The sequence below is a fragment of the Rattus norvegicus genome, chromosome 3 (assembly GCF_036323735.1).
Source record: "Rattus norvegicus strain BN/NHsdMcwi chromosome 3, GRCr8, whole genome shotgun sequence".
In the NCBI taxonomy this organism is placed as follows: domain Eukaryota; kingdom Metazoa; phylum Chordata; class Mammalia; order Rodentia; family Muridae; genus Rattus; species Rattus norvegicus.
In genome coordinates, this window is record NC_086021.1 from 88,394,035 (window position 1) to 88,415,898 (window position 21,864).

Sequence of the window (21,864 nt, forward strand, 5' to 3'; positions counted from 1 at the left end):
ATGAACCAATGTGATTGTGATGATTATTGTTCTTGAACACTCTTTATGGTACTTTTAATTTTGTGTTGGGGACAGGTGTTCATGTAGGAGAGTGTGTACATTTACATATATGCAGGTACACATGCGTGTGAGAGTATGTGCTCATATGTACAAATCCACATTTGTATGTAAGTCTCATGTGGAAGCCATAGGAACTACTATTTTTGCATATCATACATCAGGCAACATATTTTTTTTCTTTTTAATCAGGGATTCTCAGTAGCCTAGAAGGCAAGAAATAGGCTAAGCAGTCTCTCCAGAAATTTCGGGGGATCCATCTTAGTCTATCTCCCTAGCACAGAGTTCATAAACACATGCCACCATGCATGACTTTCCTCTATGCATTATTAATCTCAGTTTCTTCTCCCAAACATGCAAACACACACACACACACACACACACACACACACACACAGAATATATAACTTAATAGTAATTATAAGTTTTTAGTTTTTAATATTTAATAAATCTATTTCATTTTTAAAACATATTTGTGTGTATATCTGTGTGCATGTGCACAAGTGCAGGTGCCTGAAAAATATAAAGGTTGATACCAGATCATCTAGAGAAGGATTTGTACACCTTTGTAAGCTGCTCTACAGGGTTTCTAGCAACTGAACTTGGGCTCTCTATAAGAGCAGCATGTGCACTTACCTAATGAGTCCTCTCTCCAGCTCCGATAAATGAATGATTAGATATTTTAACAAAGACTCAGCAAAACCTTACAATATAAGAAGTGTAAATACAATTTTCCAAAAGGAAATGGACATAGCAAGTCTAATTGCATCGAGAGACCATTACAGTAGGATATTAAGTTATATTCTAAGTCTATAGGTCATAGAATACATACCAAGACTAGGTATCACAAGGTGTTGCAGAGATCGGCAGGAGCTGAGATTTTATTGTATACTAAATTGTACACTAAGGACTTTGGAAATTGCTATGAAATGTTCTTAAAAGCCTGTAAACTAGTCAGTTATAAGTGACAACAGGTATTCGAAAGTGGTATTGGCATTCTAAAAGTTACTGAAGATGAATATAAATTACAGTTTTCTTTTCCTGATGCTTAGGGTCACAGAGTTGTGCTCCGCCCCCCAATATCTTTTCTTCTCCCGTTTACTCAAATATGTAAGTATTTAATTTATTAGTGTAGAATTATGAATTCATATTTTAATAGTTGCTTAAGCATATGACAACATGAAATCTTCCCCCTTTGGTAGTTTTGTTTAGACTCAGTGAAATGTTATTGCTTGAGAATGTTCAGAACTGATTTTGAATTGTAAACGGAGTGAATGCTGTCCTCCTGTCTGTCTAGTACTTTGTCCTCCTGTCTTTGCTTTGATATTTTATTGTTATGAGGCATACTAACTCCCTGAACATGACCCAGTTTTATTCATGTGCTAAGGATCTGAGTCCTGGTCTTATGCACAGCAAGCTATGTACACACGGGACTGTCTTCTTAGAAACCCAGTGCTAACATCTTAAAAAGAAATCAACAAATCAAATGAAGTTTATACTAAACTACATTCTTCACAAATCTAGATTTCTACATAAATGGCTATATAAAAGAAAAGATCTCTGGAGCCAAATGATTTTTATATTCAGACTACACTTTCTTGATTAAGACTTTCAATGAGGACAATGGGTACCAATATGTATAATTGAGTGAATGCTTATAGAATACAAAGCTTTGTACTACAGCCAGAATGAAGGAATCTCATCTCAATGAGATAAAATGAGGAGAAAAGATCTCCAGACAATGTGCAGACAAAAGATCATTTTATTATGAAATAAATAAATGTTAAAGGAAGAATATTACAAAGCCTTTTACTGTCTGCCCTGACTGCTCGTCACACATACTGATTTATCTGTGTATCATGAAAGGCTAACATGGCGACTCAATGTTTGTTCCATTGCCATTGTCAAGCACCTTTCCCCTCCTCAAATATTTCATTTATTTGTCTTTTTAAAAGTATAAATACAAAACAGTACTAATATAGAAATAAAAATTCATGCTAGAGAATGAAGATAAGTTGTCTTAGCAGTGGAAGTAGAATTGTAATACATACATTTGAAATTCTCTGACATATAGACTATGATTAGAGTCTTATTGTTTATTAAATAAAACTTAAATACTTTGTATCAACAATATTATGATCAAATTATCATATAATTAATTACTTTGTCAGCAATACATGGGTAAAACCATAGGCAAGAACCCATTCAATAGTGCTCTTCATTTACGATTTGATGTAGGTAGGCATAAACCTATTTACCTTAAACCTTAAAACCTATATACCAAGCATCTATTGAGAACACACTGTGGGACTTGATAGATGTCTCAGAGGTTAAGAGCACTAAATGCTCTTCCAGAGGTCCTGAGTTCAATTCCCAGAAACCACATGGTGGCTCACAACCATCCCTAATGGGATCTGAGGCCCTCTTCTGGTGTGTCTGAAGACAGCTACAGTGTAGTCATATTCATAAAATAAATAAATCGAGAGAGAGAGAGAGAGAGAGAGAGAGAGAGAGAGAGAGAGAGAGAGAGAACACTGTTTAAGGAACAGTGACAGATGTTAGGCAAATAGTGAGATTCACAGAATTAGCAATTGTGGTCATGCCGAGTTATTTGAAGGACTCAGTACAGGCCAGTTTAACTCTCCATCTTCACATCTTTCTAAAATAAATGTTTGAGGTACTGCAGGCATCCAAATATTTTTCCAAATTGCAGAATTATAATTCTGACTACTGGGTTTTTAGCAGGAGTCCCAATCTCGTGCTCCCTGCCTCCAGCTCACTGCTTGCAAACCCCGTGAAAGAGAGAGCTCACTGCCTGGACAGGTGGGCACTCCTAAGACTGCAGAGCGGAAGAGACCACCAACACTGCCCACCCCGGCCCGCATCCCTGGCCCAAGAGGAAACTGTATAAGGCCTCTGGGTTCCCATAGATGAGGGCCCAGGAGCAGCAGGTCCGCTGCGTCTGAGACACCTCCGGAACTTGAAGGGACCGATCGAATAAACAGTTCTCTGCACCCAAATCCCATGGGAGGGAGAGTTAAACCTTCAGAGAGGCAAAAGGCCTAGGAAACCAGAAAAGACTACACTCTGCCCACATCTCTGACTCCAGAGTAAAACACCAAACGCCATCTGGGACTCTGGTGCACGGGGGCTCCCAGAGAGAGTGGCGCCAGTCCTCCTGGTTGCTGCCCCCACGGAGAGCTCATAAGCAACACCCCAAGAGCAAACTTGAGCCTCGGGACCACAGGTAAGACCAACTTTTCTGTCCAAGGGACCTGCCTGGTAAACTCAAGGCACAGGCCCACAGGAACAGCTGAAGACCTGTAGAGAGGAAAAACTACACGCCCGAAAGCAGAATACTCTGTTCCCATAACTGGCTGAAAGAAAACAGGAAAACAGGTCTACAGCACTCCTGACACACAGGCTTATAAGACAGTCTAGCCACTGTCAGAAATAGCAGAACAAAGTAACACTAGAGCTAATCTGATGGCGAGAGGAGAGCACAGGAACTCAAGCAACAGAAACCAAGATTACATGGCATCATCGGAGCCCAATTCTCCCACCAAAGCAAACATGGAATATCCAAACACACCAGAAAAGCAAGATCTAGTTTCAAAATCATATTTGATCATGATGCTGGAGGACTTTAAGAAAGACATGAAGAACTCCCTTAGAGAAATGCAGGAAAACATAAATAAACAATTAGAAGCCTACAAAGAGGATTCACAAAAATCCCTGAAAGAATTCCAGGAAAACACAATCAAACAGTTGACAGAATTAAAAATGGAAATAAAAGCAATCAAGAAAGAACACATGGAAACAACCCTGAGATATAGAAAACCAAAGGAAGAGGCAAGGAGCCGTAGATACAAGCATCACCAACAGAATACAAGAGATAGAAGAGAGAATCTCAGGAGCAGAAGATTCCATAGAAATCATAGACTCAACTGTCAAAGATAATGTAAAGTGGAAAAAGCTAAAGTCCAAAACATACAGGAAATCCAGGACTCAATGAGAAGATCAAACCTAAGGATAATAGGTGTAGAAGAGAGTGAAGACTCCCAGCTCAAAGGACCAGTAAATATCTTCAACAAAATCATAGAAGAAAACTTCCCTAACCTAAAGAAAGAGATGCCCATAAGCATACAAGAAGCCTACAGAACTCCAAATAGATTGGACCAGAAAACACCTCCTGTCACATAATACTCAAAACACCAAATGCACAAAATAAAGAAAGAATATTAAAAGCAGTAAGGGGAAAAGGTCAAGTAACATATAAAGGTAGACCTATCAGAATCACACCAGACTTTTTGCCAGAGATTATGAAAGCCAGAAGATCCTGAACAGATGTCATACAGACCCTAAGAAGAACACAAATGCCAGCCCAGGTTACTGGATCCTGCAAAACTCTCAATTAACATAGATGGAGAAACCAAGATATTCCATGACAAAACCAAATTTACACAATATCTTTCTACAAATCCAGAGCTACAAAGCATAATAAACGGTAAAGCCCAACATAAGGAGGCAAGCTACACCCTAGAAACAGCAAGAAACTAATCGTCTTGGCAACAAAACAAAGAGAAGAAAAACACGCAAACAGAACCTCACATCCAAATGTGAATATAACAGGAAGCAATAATCACTATTCCTTAATATCTGTCAACATCAATGGTCTCAACTCCCCAATAAAAAGACATAGATTAACAAACTGGATACGCAATAAGGACCCTGCTTCTGCTGCCTACAGGAAACACACCTCAGAGACAAAGACAGGCACTACCTCAGAGTGAAAGGCTGGAAAACACCTTTCCAAGCAAATGGTCTGAAGAAGTAAGCTGGAGCAGCCATTCTAATATCAAATAAAATCAATTTTCAACTAAACGTCATCAAAAAAAGATAAGGAAGGACACTTCATATTCATCAAAGGAAAAATCCACCAAGATGAACTCTCAATCCTAAATATCTATGCCCCAAATACAAGGGCACCTACATATGTAAAAGAAAACTTACCAAAGCTCAAAACACACATTGCAACTCACACAATAATAGTAGGAGATTTCAACACCCCACTCTCATCAATGGACAGATCATGGAAACAGAAATTAAACAGAGACGTAGACAGACTAAGAGAAGTCATGAACCAAATGGACTTAACAGATATTCATAGAACACTATCCTAAAGCAAAAGGATATACATTCTTCCAGCTCCTCGTGGTACTTTCACCAAAATTGACCATATAGTTGGTCAAAAGACGGGCCTCAACAGGTACAGAAAGATACATGGAAGTTGAACAATGCTCTACTCAAAGATAACCTGGTCAAGGAAGATATAAAGAAAGAAATTAAAGACTTCTTAGAATTTAATGAAAATGAAGGTACAACATAACCAAACTTATGGGACACAATGGAAGCTGTGCTAAGAGGAAAACTCATAGCTCTGGGTGCCTGCAGAAAGAAACAGGAGAGAGCATATGTCAGCAACTTGACAGCACACCTAAAAGCTCTAGAACAAAAAGAAGCAAATACAGCCAGGAGGAGTAGAAGGCAGGAAATAATCAAACTCAGAGCTGAAATCAGCCAAGTAGAAACAAAAAGGACCATATAAAGAATCAAAAGAACCAAAAGTTGGTTCTTTGAGAAAATCAACAAGATAAATAAACCCTTAGCCAGACTAATGAGAGGACACAGAGAGTGTATCCAAATTAACAAAATCAGAAATGAAAAGGGAGACATAACTACAGATTCAGAGGAAATTCAAAAAATCATCAGATCTTACTATAAAAGCCTATATTCAACAAAACTTGAAAATCTGCAGAAAATGGACAATTTCTTAGACAGATACCAGGTACCGAAGTTAAATCAGGAACAGATAAACCAGTTAAACAACCCCATAACTCCTAAGGAAATAGAAGCAGTCATTAAAGGTCTCCCAACCAAAAAGAGCCCAGGTCCAGATGGGTTTAGTGCAGAATTCTATTAGACCTTCATAGAAGACCTCATACCAATACTATCCAAACTATTCCACAAAATTGAAACAGATGGGGGTTGGGGATTTAGCTCAGCAGTAGAGTGCTTGCCTAGCAAGTGCAAGGCCCTGGGTTCGGTCCCCAGCTCCGAAAAAGAAAAAAGAAAAAAAAGAAAAAAGAAATTGAAACAGATGTAGCACTACCGAATTCCTTCTATGGTGCCACAATTACTCTTATACTTAAACCATACAAAGACCCAACAAAGAAAGAGAACTTCAGACCAATTTCCATTATGAATAAAGACCAAAAAATACTCAATAAAATTCTGGCAAACCAAATCCAAGAACACATCAAAACAATCATCCACCATGATTAAGTAGGCTTCATCCCAGGCATGCAGGGATGGTTTAATATACAGAAAACCATCAACGTGATCCATTATATAAACAAACTGAAGAACAAAACCACATGATCATTTCATTAGATGCTGAGAAAGCATTTGACAAAATTCAACACCCCTTCATGATAAAAGTCCTGGAAAGAATAGGAATTCAAGGCCCATACCTAAACATAGTAAAAGCCATATACAGCAAACCAGTTGCTAACATTAAACTAAATGGAGAGAAACTTGAAGCAATCCCACTAAAATCAGGGACTAGACAAGGCTGCGCACTCTCTCCCTACTTACTCAATATAGTTCCTGAAGTTCTAGCCAGAGCACTCAGACAACAAAAGGAGATCAAAGGGATATAGATTGGAAAAGAAGAAGTCAAAATATCACTATTTGCAGATGATATGATAGTATATTTAAGTGATCCCAAAAGTTCCACCAGAGAACTACTAAAGCTGATAAACAACTTCAGCCAAGTGAAGTTAACTCAAAATTAACTCAAATAAATCAGTAGCCTTCCTCTACACAAATGAGAAACAAGCCCATAAAGAAATTAGGGAAATGACACCCTTCATAATAGAGCCAAATAATATAAAGTAACTCGGTGTGACTTTAACCAAGCAAGTAGAAGATCTGTACAATAAGAACTTCAAGTCTCTGAAGAAAGAAATTGAAGAAGACCTCAGAAGATGGAAAGATCTCCCATGCTCATGGATTGGCAGGATTAATATAGTAAAAATGGCCATTTTACCAAAAGCGATCTACAGATTCAATGCAATCCCCATCAAAATACCAATCCAATTCTTCACAGAGTTAGACAGAACAATTTACAAATTCATCTGAAATAACAAAAAACCTAGGATAGCTAAAACTATCCTCAACAATAAAAGGACTTCAGGGGGAATCACTATCCCTGAACTCAAGCAGTATTACAGAGCAATAGTGATAAAAACTGCATGGTATTGGTACAGAGACAGACAGATAGAACAGTGGAATAGAATTGAAGACCCAGAAATGAATCCACACACCTATGGGCACTTGATTTTTGACAAAGGAGCCAAAACCATCCAATGGAAAAAAGATAGCATTTTCAGCAAATGGTGCTGGTTCAACTGGAGGTCAACATGTAGAAGAATGCAGATCGATCCATGTTCATCACCCTGTACAAAGCTTAAGTCCAAGTGGATCAAGGACCTCCACATCAAACCAGATACACTCAAACTAAAAGAAGAAAAACTAGGGCAGCATCTCGAACACATGGGCACTGGAAAAAAATTTCCTGAACAAAACACCAATGGCTTATGCTCTAAGATCAAGAATCGACAAATGGGATCTCATAAAACTGCAAAGCTTCTGTAAGGCAAAGGACACTGTGGTAAGGACAAAACGGCAATCTTACCAATCCTACAACAGATAGAGGGCTTATATCCAAAATATACAAAGAACTCAGGAAATTAGACCGCAGGGAGACAAATAACCCTATTAAAATGAGGTTCAGAGCTAAACAAAGAATTCACAGCTGAGGAATGCTGAATGGCTGAGAAACACCTAAAGAAATGTTCAACATCTTTAGTCATAAGGGAAATGCAAATCAAAACAACCCTGAGATTTCACCTCACACCAGTGAGAATCACTAAGGTCAAAAACTCAGGTCACAACAAATTCTGGCGAGGATGTGGAGAAAGAGGAACACTCCTCCATTTTTGGTGGGATTGCAGACTGGTAAAACCATTCTAAAAATCAGTCTGGAGTTTCCTCAGAAAATTGGACATTGAACTACCTGAGGATCCAGCTATACCTCTCTTGGGCATATACCCAAAAGATACCCCAACATATAAAAAAGACACATCCTCCACTATGTTCATAGCAGCCTTATTTATAATATCCAGAAGCTGGAAAGAACCCAGATGCCCTTCAACAGAGGAATGGATACAGAAAATGTGGTACATCTACACAATGGAATATTACTCAGCTATCAAAAACAATGTCTTAAAGAAAATCATAGTCAAATGGTTGGAACTGGAAAATATTATCCTGAGTGAGGTAACCCAATCACAGAAAAACACACATGGTATGCACTCATTGATAAGTGGTTATTAGCCCAAATGTTTGAATTACCCTAGATGCCTAGAACACATGAAACTCAAGATGGATGATCAAAATGTGAATGCTTCACTCCTTCTTTAAAAGGGGAACAAGAATACCCTTGGCAGGGAATAGAGAGGCAAAGATTAAAACAGAGACAGAAGGAACATCCATTCAGAGCCTGCCCCACATGTGGCCCATACATATACAGCCATCCAATTAGACAAGATGGATGAAGCAAAGAAGTGCACGCCGACAGAAGCTGAGTGTAGATCTCTCCTGAGAGACACAGCCAGAATACAGGAAATACAGAGGCGAATGCCAGCAGCAAACCACTGAACTGAGAATAGGACCCCTGTTGAAGGAATCAGAGAAAGAACTGGAAGAGCTTGAAGGGCCTCGAGATACCATATGAACAACAATGCCAAGCAATCAGAGCTTCCAGGGACTAAGCTACTACTCAAAGACTATACATGGACTGACCCTGGACTCTGACCTCATAGGTAGCATTGAATATCCTAGTAAGAGCACCAGTGGAAGGGGAAGCCCTGGGTCCTGCTAAGACTGAACCCCCAGTGAACATGATTTTTGGGGGGAGGGCGGTAATGGGGGGAGGGTGGGGAGGGGAACACCCATAAAGCAGGGGAATGGGAGGGGTTAGGGCGATGTTGGCCCGGAAACCGGGAAAGGGAATAACACTTAATTTAATAAAAAAATACTTAAGTTAATAAAAAAATAATTCTGACTACTTTTGCCAGGGTCCATTTCTTTCATAAAAATGAATTTTGAAAGCTTTTATCTTACATTATTGTTAATTCTATTGCTTGCATAAAAAATACAGCTGCTTCTGTTGATGCTGTGCATTTGGTGATTTCATACATCATGCTCCCTGCTTTGATATATGGGACACTTATAGTGGACAGAGCTATAGGAGACTATTCTATGCCTTAAGACAGAAAAAAGTCTAAAAGTTAAGTATAGAAAATCTAGAACAATAAACAAATAAAACAAGGAAAATATGGCAGAACTTTGAGTTGATTTAACAAGCCAGATCTGAGAAGAAATTGTAATCTATAGACTTTTACTCCTTCTCCCTCTCTCTCCCTTTTCCTTCCGCTCTCTTGAAGCAACATTCCCTCTTTCTAATCTCCCCCTTTTCTCCTGTCTCTTCTCATGCCATAGTCCCAGTGACCTGGGAACTCATGGTCTCAATCTTCCTACCTTCCTGAAAGTCCAGACACTATGCCAGACTCCCAAACCCATTTCTAATCTGCAATGATTGAAGTTTTTTTCTCACAAGTAAGTTGCAATATTTAGACAGCTTTTGTTTTCAAAATTTAGCTTCAGATTTAGAGAAAAAAATGTTTAGATTGTATAGGCTTAAGGAAATTATAGGGGGTGGCAACTAGACAAAAATTAGGAATTAGGTCTAATTGTAGCTATGAAAAAAATAGGTTCATCACATCATTGCACAAAGACGATTGAAGTTAGCATTGAATGTAGCCAGAAACCATCAGTCTAACCAGTAGTTACTGAATAGTGACCTACAGATTCTTTTTCTACTATGAAATTTAGCAAAAAGATGGCGGGACTGTATGATCCTAAAAGGCAGAAAAACAATTGCCAAGAACTACGATCAAAAAATTACTATCCCATAGTTTCTGTTAGCAGATCAAAGAGACTAATCATCTTGTTCCTTCACAGAATAAACATAGCTAAGTTATATCAGAGCCCCAACTATCAGCATCAGGCATTGTTTATGTATGTATTGGGTACGGTGATTCCACTATTCTGAATAAGGGAAGCCCAGTTTTTAGACTGTAGGCCCCCATCTTAGTAGAACACAAAATATGAACATTGAATAATGCAAAATAAAGTTATGGTATTTTATATTTATTTAGAAAGATTTACAAAAAGAAACTGAATAGATAACAGGACTTTTGAAAGTATCTTCATAAATTATTTGTTCTAACTTAACTCAATTATAACTATTTTCTTGATTTTACAGGCAACAAAATTTACAACATTGCTTGAAGGAAAAAGTATGTATTATAAAGTGAACCAATAATACATTATTTAATTATTGTGTGCCATTCTAGAAGAAATGTAAATCATATACTAATAATCATCTACTGATATTTGTTGTTATTACCTTTTGCCTTTTATTGTAATAGAAGTTTATTTTGGGGCAATTTTAATAGTCTACTGTTAGTCCAAAGTTGTTATCAAAAGATACTCCTAACACTTTCGAAGGGCCTCTTGGGTGTAGAATAGGAGAACATTCAGAGTCCAGCCTTGATGAGCAGCATGAGATAACAGAACGTAATCTCTCATGGGATATTACTAATCAGCATAGCCTTGCAGGTGTTGCTGGTCAAGTCTGCAGAGACTGAGTTGAGATGTCTGCATTTGTCTACAGCAATGCTCATGGGAAAAACCTGCTACCTCAGATTACAGGCACAGATACTTGATCACCTATGCACTAAGAACCAAAACAGAAAAAAATAAAGATGGCATATTTTAATGAGACTGAACTCTAAGTATAGACAGACTCATCGGGAACATTGAAGAATATCATAGCAGTGGGCATTTCCCCATGGAGTCCTGCGCAGTCCATAGGGAATGAGGCTCACACAAAGCTTCAAGTTAAGGAAGGTTTCTATTTTCCATTAAAAGAGAAGTGGAAAAGCTAAGAGTCCATTAGCCTCATTTTGCTACATGCAAAACTTTAGGAGTTGCCCTCTTTTTTATATTACAAACAGAAATGTTTTGTCTTTCCCTTAGTTTAATAAAAATATTGCTCTATTGTTCATTATATTTTGTGGTGATAGAAAAGTTTAGATTTCTATATATACATTCTCGATTGTTCATTTAGAATAATTTTCTTCTCAGTGAAATGTATGTTTTATTATAATTATCGGTTAAAGAATTATTTATGTAAGCAATGCTTTTATATTTGCTGTCAATAAATCTGGGCCAGCTATTATTTAATGGCAGTAGTAAAAACTATTTTAACTATTAGGGGAATTGGAGTGAGGTGGCCTTTTGTGATGTCCAAGGTCTCCAAAAATGTATCAGGGGAGATGGTGCTACATTGATTTTAGCATTTCCTGTAACAATGACTTAAAACACAAATATTTTCAGTTTAACTTAGATATATTTTGAGCAAGAACAACCTGTTAGCCTTGAGATCATGTCTTGTGTTTTCATTTCATCTATTTTCCCGCTTTCTTGGATAGTTTATATTGATAAGTCAGGTTAGCCACAAAGCCAGTCTAAAATGTACAAGTTTTTGTATTCCATGAAAAGAGATTGTGTACTAGAATGTTGTGGCATGGAATAGATATGAAGTTGATCTTTTATCCTCACGTATAAGGTAGAAAGGTGCTTCAGAAAACTCCAACGCACTTTTATTCAGATAAATACGTAGAAATATTTTAACTGTTTTCAAAAGTATAACAGTAATGAATATCACAATGTTTTTTGAAAATAAATGAATAAATGTTGGGATTCAACTTATATAGCTTCTTAAGTCATATAAATAAAATGAAATTTTATACTCAGAATATTTCTCTCTAGTATGAAACAAGCCAGTTTAGAACAGTCTGAAATTCTGAATAGATTCTTTGTCATTTTCTTTTAAATCATGCTGACATTCTACTTATGAACTCTTTAATATAAAGTTTTGAGTGAAATCCTCAATTTTCCAAACTCAGAGTAAGTAATTGTGTTATTTTATTATGGTTATCTTCTTTCTAGGTAACTTCTGAAGAACTAAATAGCATAATCCAAAATATAATGACCTGGGTTGTAGCTACAGTAACCAGTATATTATATCCAGCCATCACAAAATATGAAGAACGAGTACAGAGTAATACATACCAAGTGTCTGATGACTCCGACCTTTCTTCAGACAGTTCAAGCTTCTGTAGTACATGCAGCGAAGGTTTTACATACAGAAGCTATACAGCTAAAACATTTCAAGCTGATCCGTGTGCATTTGCCACTGACGTGCCATTGAAAAAACCACCTTCACCTGTGAAAACTCCTTCTGCACATGTGGAAAAAACAGTTATTGACCAAACATATGAAAAGAAAGGACAAGATATAGCTTCACAAGTTAATTTCAACAAAACCAGCTTGGACTACCCATTTCCTAAGATAGGAAGCAGTAAATCGGATAGTCATCTCTTAACATCATTAGAAACATGCACTAAAACGTCCAAAGACGCTACCACAGAAACAGAGAGTTTAGAGATCCCATTTCTATATGATAAAAAAGCAAAGGCCATGGATGAGATGAAAAATTTAAAGAATGTCTTTGTAAACTTTAAATGTCATTTGAAAGGAGAAACACAACTTATTTTAGAAAGTATTTTTCAAGAAATAATGTCTGACTTAAGCCAGGCCATTCCCTCTCTTTCTTCTGTGACTGCTGAAGTTTTTGTCGATCAGACTGATGCTGAAAGAGAAGAGTTTCTCTCCAATGTTGACATCTGTTCAGTAGCTTCAGAGATTGTGGAAAACATGCTCGAGAAGCTGGAGTGCGCTGTTGAGAGAAAATATGTGCAGATCTTTTCACAAGAAGACTTGTCAGTTGAGATTAAACCAAGTTTATCAACTAGTGGTGAATATTTTTCATCCATAGAAACAAAACCTTCAGAAGATACGCTGAGTTTTACTTTGGAGCCAATGTGTGATATTGCAGATGATATGGTACATTCTATTTTAGAAAAATTGATGGTTCTTGCATCTTATAAGAAAACTGAAGTTTCTCCAGAAGACAGTACTAAACATTTCCACCAACCAACCAAGACAGAGCCAATCCATAAAGTCTATCAAAAAACGGACCAAAAGAAAGCTAGCCCTGCATTTGATGCTTCTAATCTAATTGCAAAAGAAGACATTCAAAACTTAATATCAGATATTTTTTCACAGTCGTCTCTAGTTGGTTATGTGGAAGAGGCAATCAGCACTATACTAGGCTATGTCCAAACAGAACTCAATAATGAGAGACTGATTGCATCTGAAGAAACTGTAGTACTTCTTCAGCTGCTGGATGATGTCTTAACTCAGCTTCACCAGCAGCCAGAAAAAGCAGCTGTTAAAAAACAGAGACGACCTAGAGTAAGAAGTTTTTCTGAATCTGAAGAAAAGTATAGACTCACTGGCACCACATCATTTAATAATCTTAGGTCTAAAAAACCATTTCCACCTGTTAATGTCCCCGGAATGGTTCTTTATTCTGAAGATGATGATGAGGAAATAGATAACTTTGTGCGAAGTGTGCTTGATTCATCTTTCAGTGATGAGAAGGTAAAATCACCAGAGCAGATTCCCAGCCATTGGCCTAAAAGGAGAGATACTTGTTTTGAATCCAGGAGAAGCAGTAAACCTCCAACGAAATCTACTTTTGAAAGTAGAACGAAAAACAGAGTGGAGTCTCGTGACTGGGGATTAAAATTGGAGCTGTCTCTTAGTAGTGAAGATATTGTGAAGACAAAGCACGGCTTGAGTGGCGAGGCTTCAATTTTCAGCCAAGATCAAAAGCACCAAATACAGAAGGCTTCAGAAAACATAGTGAAACACATTTTAACAGAGATGCTCAAGGATATATCTTCTGATTCATCTAGCCACACGGGAAGCCAAGCTGGTGAAGAAGGCTCTGCTTTCATCTCAGACAAATTTCAAGGACTATCAGATCAAGACTGGATGGAACAGATATTCTCTGGGTCCGAAATTTGTGCATTCGCACATGAGATAACAGATTCTGTAATAAATATACTTCATAAGGCCTCAACGTACATTCCAAGTACCATTAAAAATGCCTTTACATCAGTTCATCATACTTATGTAGATCCTTCTGATACTGCCCACACATCCAAAGAGACATCGAGTAAAGTGCCATTTAAAATATGGTTTGACAGTGAAAAGAAAGTGAAATATTTATCTTCTCTGAACATGGAGCAAGAAAAGACTTCCAAGTTAAGATCTGGAAAATGTGAACCTAAGCGTGTCAATGATATTACTGATAAGATCATTAATACAATTTTTAAAAGGCTGAAGCTATTTGTTTGTCCAAAACTGCAGATAGGCAGCAAATCTCCACTGATAGAAAAATCATTTCATTCTCAACTTAGTACTTACACAATGAAAATCGTCAACATTGTTTTGAATGCCATCCAAAGTGAGCTCGAGATGGAGAAAATAAGCCCAAATCTTAAGGAGACAGACCAACACAAGAGTCGTAAAAACAAAGGGTTCTTCATGGATTCCAATAAAGTCGTAGAGTCCCATGTTGCCAGTGTCAATGATGACATTATGGAAAGTCCATTACTGGCATGTATTTGTGAAATGATAGCAAGTACAAATGAAAATAAAAAACATACTCCCACCTATACAGATAAGGCAGTACCTACAACTACATGTGGGACTGGCAGTGCTCCTAAACAAAATATTTTGTCAGATAAACAACAGGAAAAAATTTCCTTCCGCGAATTGTTAGCTAAACCTTGCCTTCGGCACAGCTTCACTGATGAAGAGGATTTCAAGGACAGTTCCAAATTGGAGGTTTTAGATCAAATTGGGGAGACGCTGCATGAAATGTTAAGCAAACTCACAGGTGAACACCCTGATTCTCAGCCATCTTGCAGTCATCAAAACAAAGAAAACTTAGAGAAGGACCTTCCAACACTGTCTAACGTTCAGCTCATTTCTAAAGGAATTTTGGACTACGTCCTTGCCAAATTATGCGATATTGACATAGACACCAGCATCATAAATTCTGGATTGAAAACTGTGTCTGACACCCTTGACATAGAAAACCTATCACTTGCTTCAACTATGGAGGAAATGGCCAAATGCACCAACATAATCTCGAGCATAATTTCCAATATTATGGAGGAGAATAAGGATGAGACCAAAAGCAAAGAAAAAAGTGATCCTCCAGTGTCTACCAAAACAGAGATCCCAGAAGAAATGTGCCCCCAAAAACTAAAAAATATTGCTTCAGATATTCTTAATGCGGTTTTTGCAAAACTGGAAAATTTTGCAAATGGAAGTGTAGAAAAGGTTGGTGCTGTTGATGATGAAACTCAAAAAGAACATACAGTAGGTTGGGAATGTGAAAGCAACAGTTCTCCTGCAGATTCTCAAGATCAATCATTGCAATCCACTTTATACAGTCATGCAAAGAAGGTATCAAGTGGTATTTTGAAAGCCATTCAAACGGAATTAAATGTGAACCCATCTGACAGTAAGATAGATAAAAAGAGCTCACAGGAGGAGACACAAATACTTACAAATATTGTTGATTTAATTTTAGGTGTAGTATCTTCAGATATGTTTGCTGAACCTGAATCTGAGAACACAGACAATGAAAACTATGGATACCGACCAACCTATGGAAATTTTCTTCCTGGAGGAGCAGAATCAGACTCATTTTACGACGATGAGACACAAGATAAAGAACTTATGAGTGATACATCATTATTAAGGGAGGAAACTAGAGCCCTTTCTACTGACGAGATGGTTCTAGAAAGAACCTTAAGCAAAATTGAAGTAAAGCTCAAAGAACCACACAGATCTCCAATTGTTCCCATTATAAGGAATATTTTGAACGAAATTTTTCAAAGTGCTCTAATCAGTCAGTTAAATGTGGTTTCGCTCTCACGTGCTCATTTTGGTGGGATGCCTCACAATGCCCCTGCATCCTCTACTCAAACATCTTCTCGTTTTATAAATCAAATGATGGGCCCATTGGTATCTGACACAGATGTGAGTGTAGTAGTAAATGATGTTGTTAGGACAGTATTCCACAAACTTTATTCAGCTGCCATGACAGAAAAGCATGTAAGTGAAAACAGATGCAAAACCATCATCTTTTCGGCCAACGTGTCTTTCCATGAGCGTACCTATGGAAGAAATGGCCCTGCCAGTGGGTTAAATGGAAATGCATGTGATCTTCAGTCCAGCTGGAATGTTGACAAACAGACCAAAATAAATGTAGTTGAAGACATTGTTCAGTCAATATTAGGAAATTTAGAAACTTTTGCTGCTTCCAAAGTAGAATCTCTCTTCTGTCCCCAAGTCAACTTCACAGTTCCAGTGACTTTGCCAGTCCAGCAGGAAGGGGGATCATTAAGCCAAGCTTTATCAGACAAAGACTCTGACAGTCAGCTTCCCTGTTCACTGGATCATAGGAATCCAGAACAGATGGACCCGTGGTGTCAAAGGTCTCTGTCCAAATTAAATATTTATGCAAAAGAAGTGGCTAGGAAAATTTTACAGGGTATCAAACATGAGTTAGATAAAGAACAAGACAGTCCTCTCTTGACAAATCATATTGTGGTTTCTGAGAATATTGCAAGTCAGGTTGTTAACGCAGTGCTTGATATTGTGTCATGCAAAACCCAGGGTGACAAAAACAGCTCTGACAAAGAGAGTCATTCCGATCAACAAGCTGGTATTATTGAAAGGCTAGTCAATAAAACAGAATACCGAAAAATACTTGAGTTTCAAATTCAAGATACCATTGAAGGGATCTTATGTGAAATTTATGGAAACATTGTGCATCAGAATAATCTCTCATTTGCCACACCTACTCCGAAATATGGTGTACCTACAAAATGCTCAGAAGCAGATTTTGAACCAGTAGTTATGGGTACAAATATTATCCCTAAAGTCTCAGTTCCTAAAGCAGATGTCATTTTGGTGTCCAAAGACATAGTGGACATTGTGCTTCATAACCTTACAAGTTTGGTCATGCTTGCCGTAAATGCAAAGGACTCTACTTCTGCAAGATTGGCCTTCTATGATATATTTCCAAAGCCACCGTGCCAGCAGCCTCTTTCTATAACACAAAGCACTGAAGGAAAACCAGGGCACCCGTCACTCTTAAAAAGTAAGAATTTAGGTTATCCTGATGTTCATCCGACGCCCATAAATGGCAAAGAAGACACCAAGGAACCTGCTGCTGACCCATGTGAGGAAAATGCAAACTGCATCACTGAAACTATTTTCAATCGGTTACAGTCTTTTGCCACAGAGAGAATCAACTCATTAACGACTCTTGCCTTTCAGCCTGAAGGAAATGGATTCGTTAACCCACAATTTCAAAATGATAAAGACGACAACTGCATTTTTCATGAACCAGGCCAAGCTGAATCTGATGTGAAAGTCCTAAAATTATCAAAGAATAAAACAGTCCCTAGTCAAGCGCTTGCAGAACCCATTTTTGCCAGGTGCAGAGAAAATTTTGGAACTACAACCCATTTGTCACAAACCAGCCTTAAGGACTATGCTGCTGTCATTGCCAGCACTATTCTGAAGCTTATCAAAAATGATCTGGACTTAGAACTGCAAAGTATGCACACATATGCAAGTCACATTTTATTTCAAAAGAATATGATTGTGAGTGAAATTGTTAATAATATCTTAAAGGTTTTGCACAATAAAGAAACTGTAAAGGAACTTCTTCTATCCTCATCAGAGAACTCTAGCTGTTCCCAGTTAACCATATCAAATGAGGTTTTGCTGGGACATAAAGAGAAGGAAAAAACTACCCCATTGCCCCAGTTTACGGCCAACTCCTTAGAAGAAAGCCGAATAACAATGGAAAAAGAAAGCCAGAGAGATGTTTTGGAAGAAATATTTATGAGAAGAGGGGACTCTAAATCAAGAGAAAGAACGGAAATCCTCAGGACAGTGGAAGAGGTTTTGAAGAAACTAAGTCAGAAGATAATGGATATCATAGGCCACATCTCCCCGTTCAATGAAATCCCCTATATAGTGTCTAAGTCTAAAAGTAAAACAGCAGCTGTAAGACACAGGAAATTCTTTCAGTCGCATATTAACAATGTATCAAATGATATACTGGAAAATGTTTTGGGCGAGATGCACTCTGTGGTTGTAACATCCCTGTACAAGAAAAATAAAGGCAGGAGAGAGGGAGAGATGCATGACACCAGCGGCAGCTCAGCAGGAAAAGCACCGTGCTTCAGAGAAACTAAGCCAACGAGAAAACGGATACCACAGACGCATCCGTATGCTGACAATTTAAATGCTCTTGTGTTAGAAAACACCTTTTTTCCATACTTGCCATCGCAAATTGGAAAATATTTAGTTCAAATAGTCCTTGATAAGTTGTCAAATTTTGTCTCCCTGCATCTAGAAGAGGGATATCCACCTGAAGGTAGTTACGATGACTTGTACCTTCTTAGGATACATAATTCTAAACTCAGCCCAAAGAACAGTCCGAGGCCAGGATGCAAAACAAGTTTAAAAATGAGATCAAAAATCACCTCTCTCTCTAAATTTAAAACAAAACCACACCTTGGTATTAGCGGTACTAAGACCAAAAGCAAGACCAAGTTATCTGCTGGAGAGAAGACTCCAAGAGAGAACAGATCCAAAACCGCCCTTGGGCTGCCACAGACGCCACAAGCCGAAGATGCCAAAACCACACTGAAAACAAAATTACCAGTGGCAGAATTAAGAGTCTATGCCACGAACATAATAACTGACATTTTAGAAGTAATTATGGGCTCTCTCGAGAGAGCATCACAACACAGAGCCATGTTTAACATGAAAGTCTTATCATCTAGTCAAATCCTTGAAGCCAGTAAAATTGTTAACGCAGTGTTACAAGAGCTGTATGCGACGAACAACGACAATTCGGATTCTCCAACTAACAGTTCAAACCCGAGTGATCATCGCCTAGCCAAGCAGAATCTGGGTGCAGGTTACCCTTCAGAGCAACCGTGTTTTTACTTAGAAAATGTTTCCTCACAGTTAGAACAGATTTTTCCTAAAGAAGGTATATTGAAGAAAATGTTTGACAAGTGGCAAACAGAAACAAGTGATACAGAAACTGAAAAGTCTAAACTTTTAACTGTAGCCGAAAACATTTTAACCGAGATTTCAATTAAAGCCAAAGATTTGGAGTACTCACTTTCACTTCTAAATTTGCCGCCTCTTGAAGAGTGTGAAAACAGATTCTATGACCGCTTTAAGGGTGGAGCTACAAGAGCTGAGGACACAAAAGCCCAAATCAATATGTTTGGACGGGAGATTGTCGAAATGCTCTTTGAAAAATTACAGCTGTGCTTCTTGTCTCAGATGCCTACTCAGGATGGTAATGGAATGCTAACATGTAGGAAAGGACCCGTTGCTGCGAAAAGTAAGCATGGTGTTCAAACTAAGCCCATCCTCAGTGGCATGCAGACCTGTAACCTGAAAATGAAAGACCAGGTGTCTATGAGCCGTAGCAATCAAATTGTGCACGAGATTGTAGAGAGAGTCTTAAACATGTTAGAGTCGTTTGTGGACTTGAAGTTTAAGCATATATCTAAGTACGAGTTTTCTGAAATAGTAAAAATGCCAATAGACAATCTCTTTCAAGTGCAACAAAGACAATTAAGCAAAAAGATGCTGCCAAAATTACCATCTAGAAAGTTTGGTGATGAGTGCAAGTCAAGCGCTATTATATCCAAAGAAAATGTACAGAACACACTCTTACAAGTCCATTTATTCCATTCGGAATTACTTACATATTCTGTCACTACTGTCAGTGGCATGCTTAGGATAATCAAGAATAAGCTAGACAAAGAAATAAGTCAAATGGAGCCATCTCCAGTCAGTCTATTGAAAGAGAACATGGCTGCAAGCGAGATCATTGGTACACTCATAGACCAATGCTCCCATTTCAGTGAGTCCTTGGTCAAAAACCTTCCTACCAATAACTGGTTCAAAGGAACCGAGAATGTTTACATTGTTAATCAGGTTGAATTTGCACCTTCTGTGAAAATGCCTCCAGGGAACATGAGTGACACTCCTGGGAGGAGTAATAGTCCACCAAGGAGTGTGCCAGGCTTGGAGTTCACGTCTGACGATGATATGAAAGAAAAATATAACCTCGCATCTAATTCATCTTCCCTCATCAGTTCCTATGTAGAAAATGCCAGTAAAAGCTCAGAGGCAGCCAGGAGGCCCAGTTCGAGAGCCATGCCATCATGTTCTAGACACAAAACACAAGACCACAGCTGGAGGAAACCAAACTCTGGACCATTTGAGGAAGTCACAAAAGCTCACAGCTTTCTCCCTGAAGGGAGTGTGTTACAAAAATTGTTTAAGAAAGTAAATGATTCCACAGAAGAGTCACTAAAACAAGTCTTATCATTTATAGAAATGGGCAAAGGTGAGAATCCAAGGGTTTTTCATTATGAGGCTACCAAACCAGCTGAGCCAAAGGAAATTAGGACAACTGCTTCCCCGCTGAAAATATGCTTAGCTGCAGAAAATATTGTAAACACAGTACTGTCAAGTTATGGCTTCCCACATCAACCAGGCACTAGTGAAAGCACAGAGACTATGAAACCATTTTTTATGTCAAGTCAAACTCCTTTGTCGGACATATGTGAAGGACAAAAAGATATGGAGAAAACTTTGCTCACAACATGGTGTACCCGAATGACCGACCTGCTGGAGGAGGAAAGTGAAAGTTCTGAAACCTGCCAAGAGGATTTTTCTTTATTATACAAATGGAAAAATAAAAACTCCAAAACAACAACAGAGGCTTCGGAGGAAGCCTACGCCATTGATTTTGCTGATCATGAACTTGGTCCAAATGAAATGCACTTGGTTGCAAGACACGTTACAACATCTGTGATCACACACTTGAAGAACTTGAAAACTTCAGGTAAGCAAGAAAAGAAACCTTAGTTTTCAAGCTGGAGTAACTTAGGGAAAGCAGGAAAAGATATATTTAAAGCACCTGTTGTCTGAAAGTGTACATTTTGATTTTCTGAAATTAGCTTTAGAAAGGTAAAATGACTATTTGATGCTTTGAAACGTTCATGGTGTGTTATAATGTTGCTAACTTACTTGTTAATGCATTGAACCTAGAAGATATTTTCTTTCTCTAGGCCTGCAGATAAAAGGGTAATTAAAAAGGTAGAGAATTTTTGTTGAGCACGCACGCACCATGAATTAGAAAGTTTACAAAGCACTTACCGTGTCTGTGCTGCTTCAATCTACCATTAACTATCTGGAGTTGATGCACTGCTATTTTATTCCAGATGATAGTATAACACAAATCTTTATACCTTACAAGTAAAACACACCATAGCATCAAATATTTTGATCTAATATATCTGTAATAATCATGTCACTGGAGCTATGGCAGGATGTGTCCGTAAACCAGAGAGTCTGGTCTCTTAGTGCCCATTACAATTCAATCAAGGCAGAGACACCACCCTAAGACTTAGACATTTGCATATGGAAGACCTACTTTCTCAATGTACACGCCGTGATTTCTCAATTGAGAAGTATTTAGGGAAATCCTATTTCTTTTGTAAAATTTTC

At 38.0% G+C, this 21,864-nt stretch overlaps 1 protein-coding gene across 2 annotated transcripts in view; it reads left to right on the top strand.

Moving 5' to 3' along the window:
* Fsip2 (fibrous sheath-interacting protein 2) overlaps positions 1-21,864 on the top strand; it is a 70,539-nt gene that overhangs the window by 24,817 nt on the left and 23,858 nt on the right. For both annotated transcript variants that reach the window (XM_039106443.2, XM_039106444.2), the window contains 3 exons: positions 1,110-1,167; positions 10,511-10,544; positions 12,262-21,199. In XM_039106443.2, coding sequence (XP_038962371.1) covers positions 1,110-1,167; positions 10,511-10,544; positions 12,262-21,199 — 9,030 coding nt within the window. The remainder of the gene's footprint in view (positions 1-1,109; positions 1,168-10,510; positions 10,545-12,261; positions 21,200-21,864) is intronic.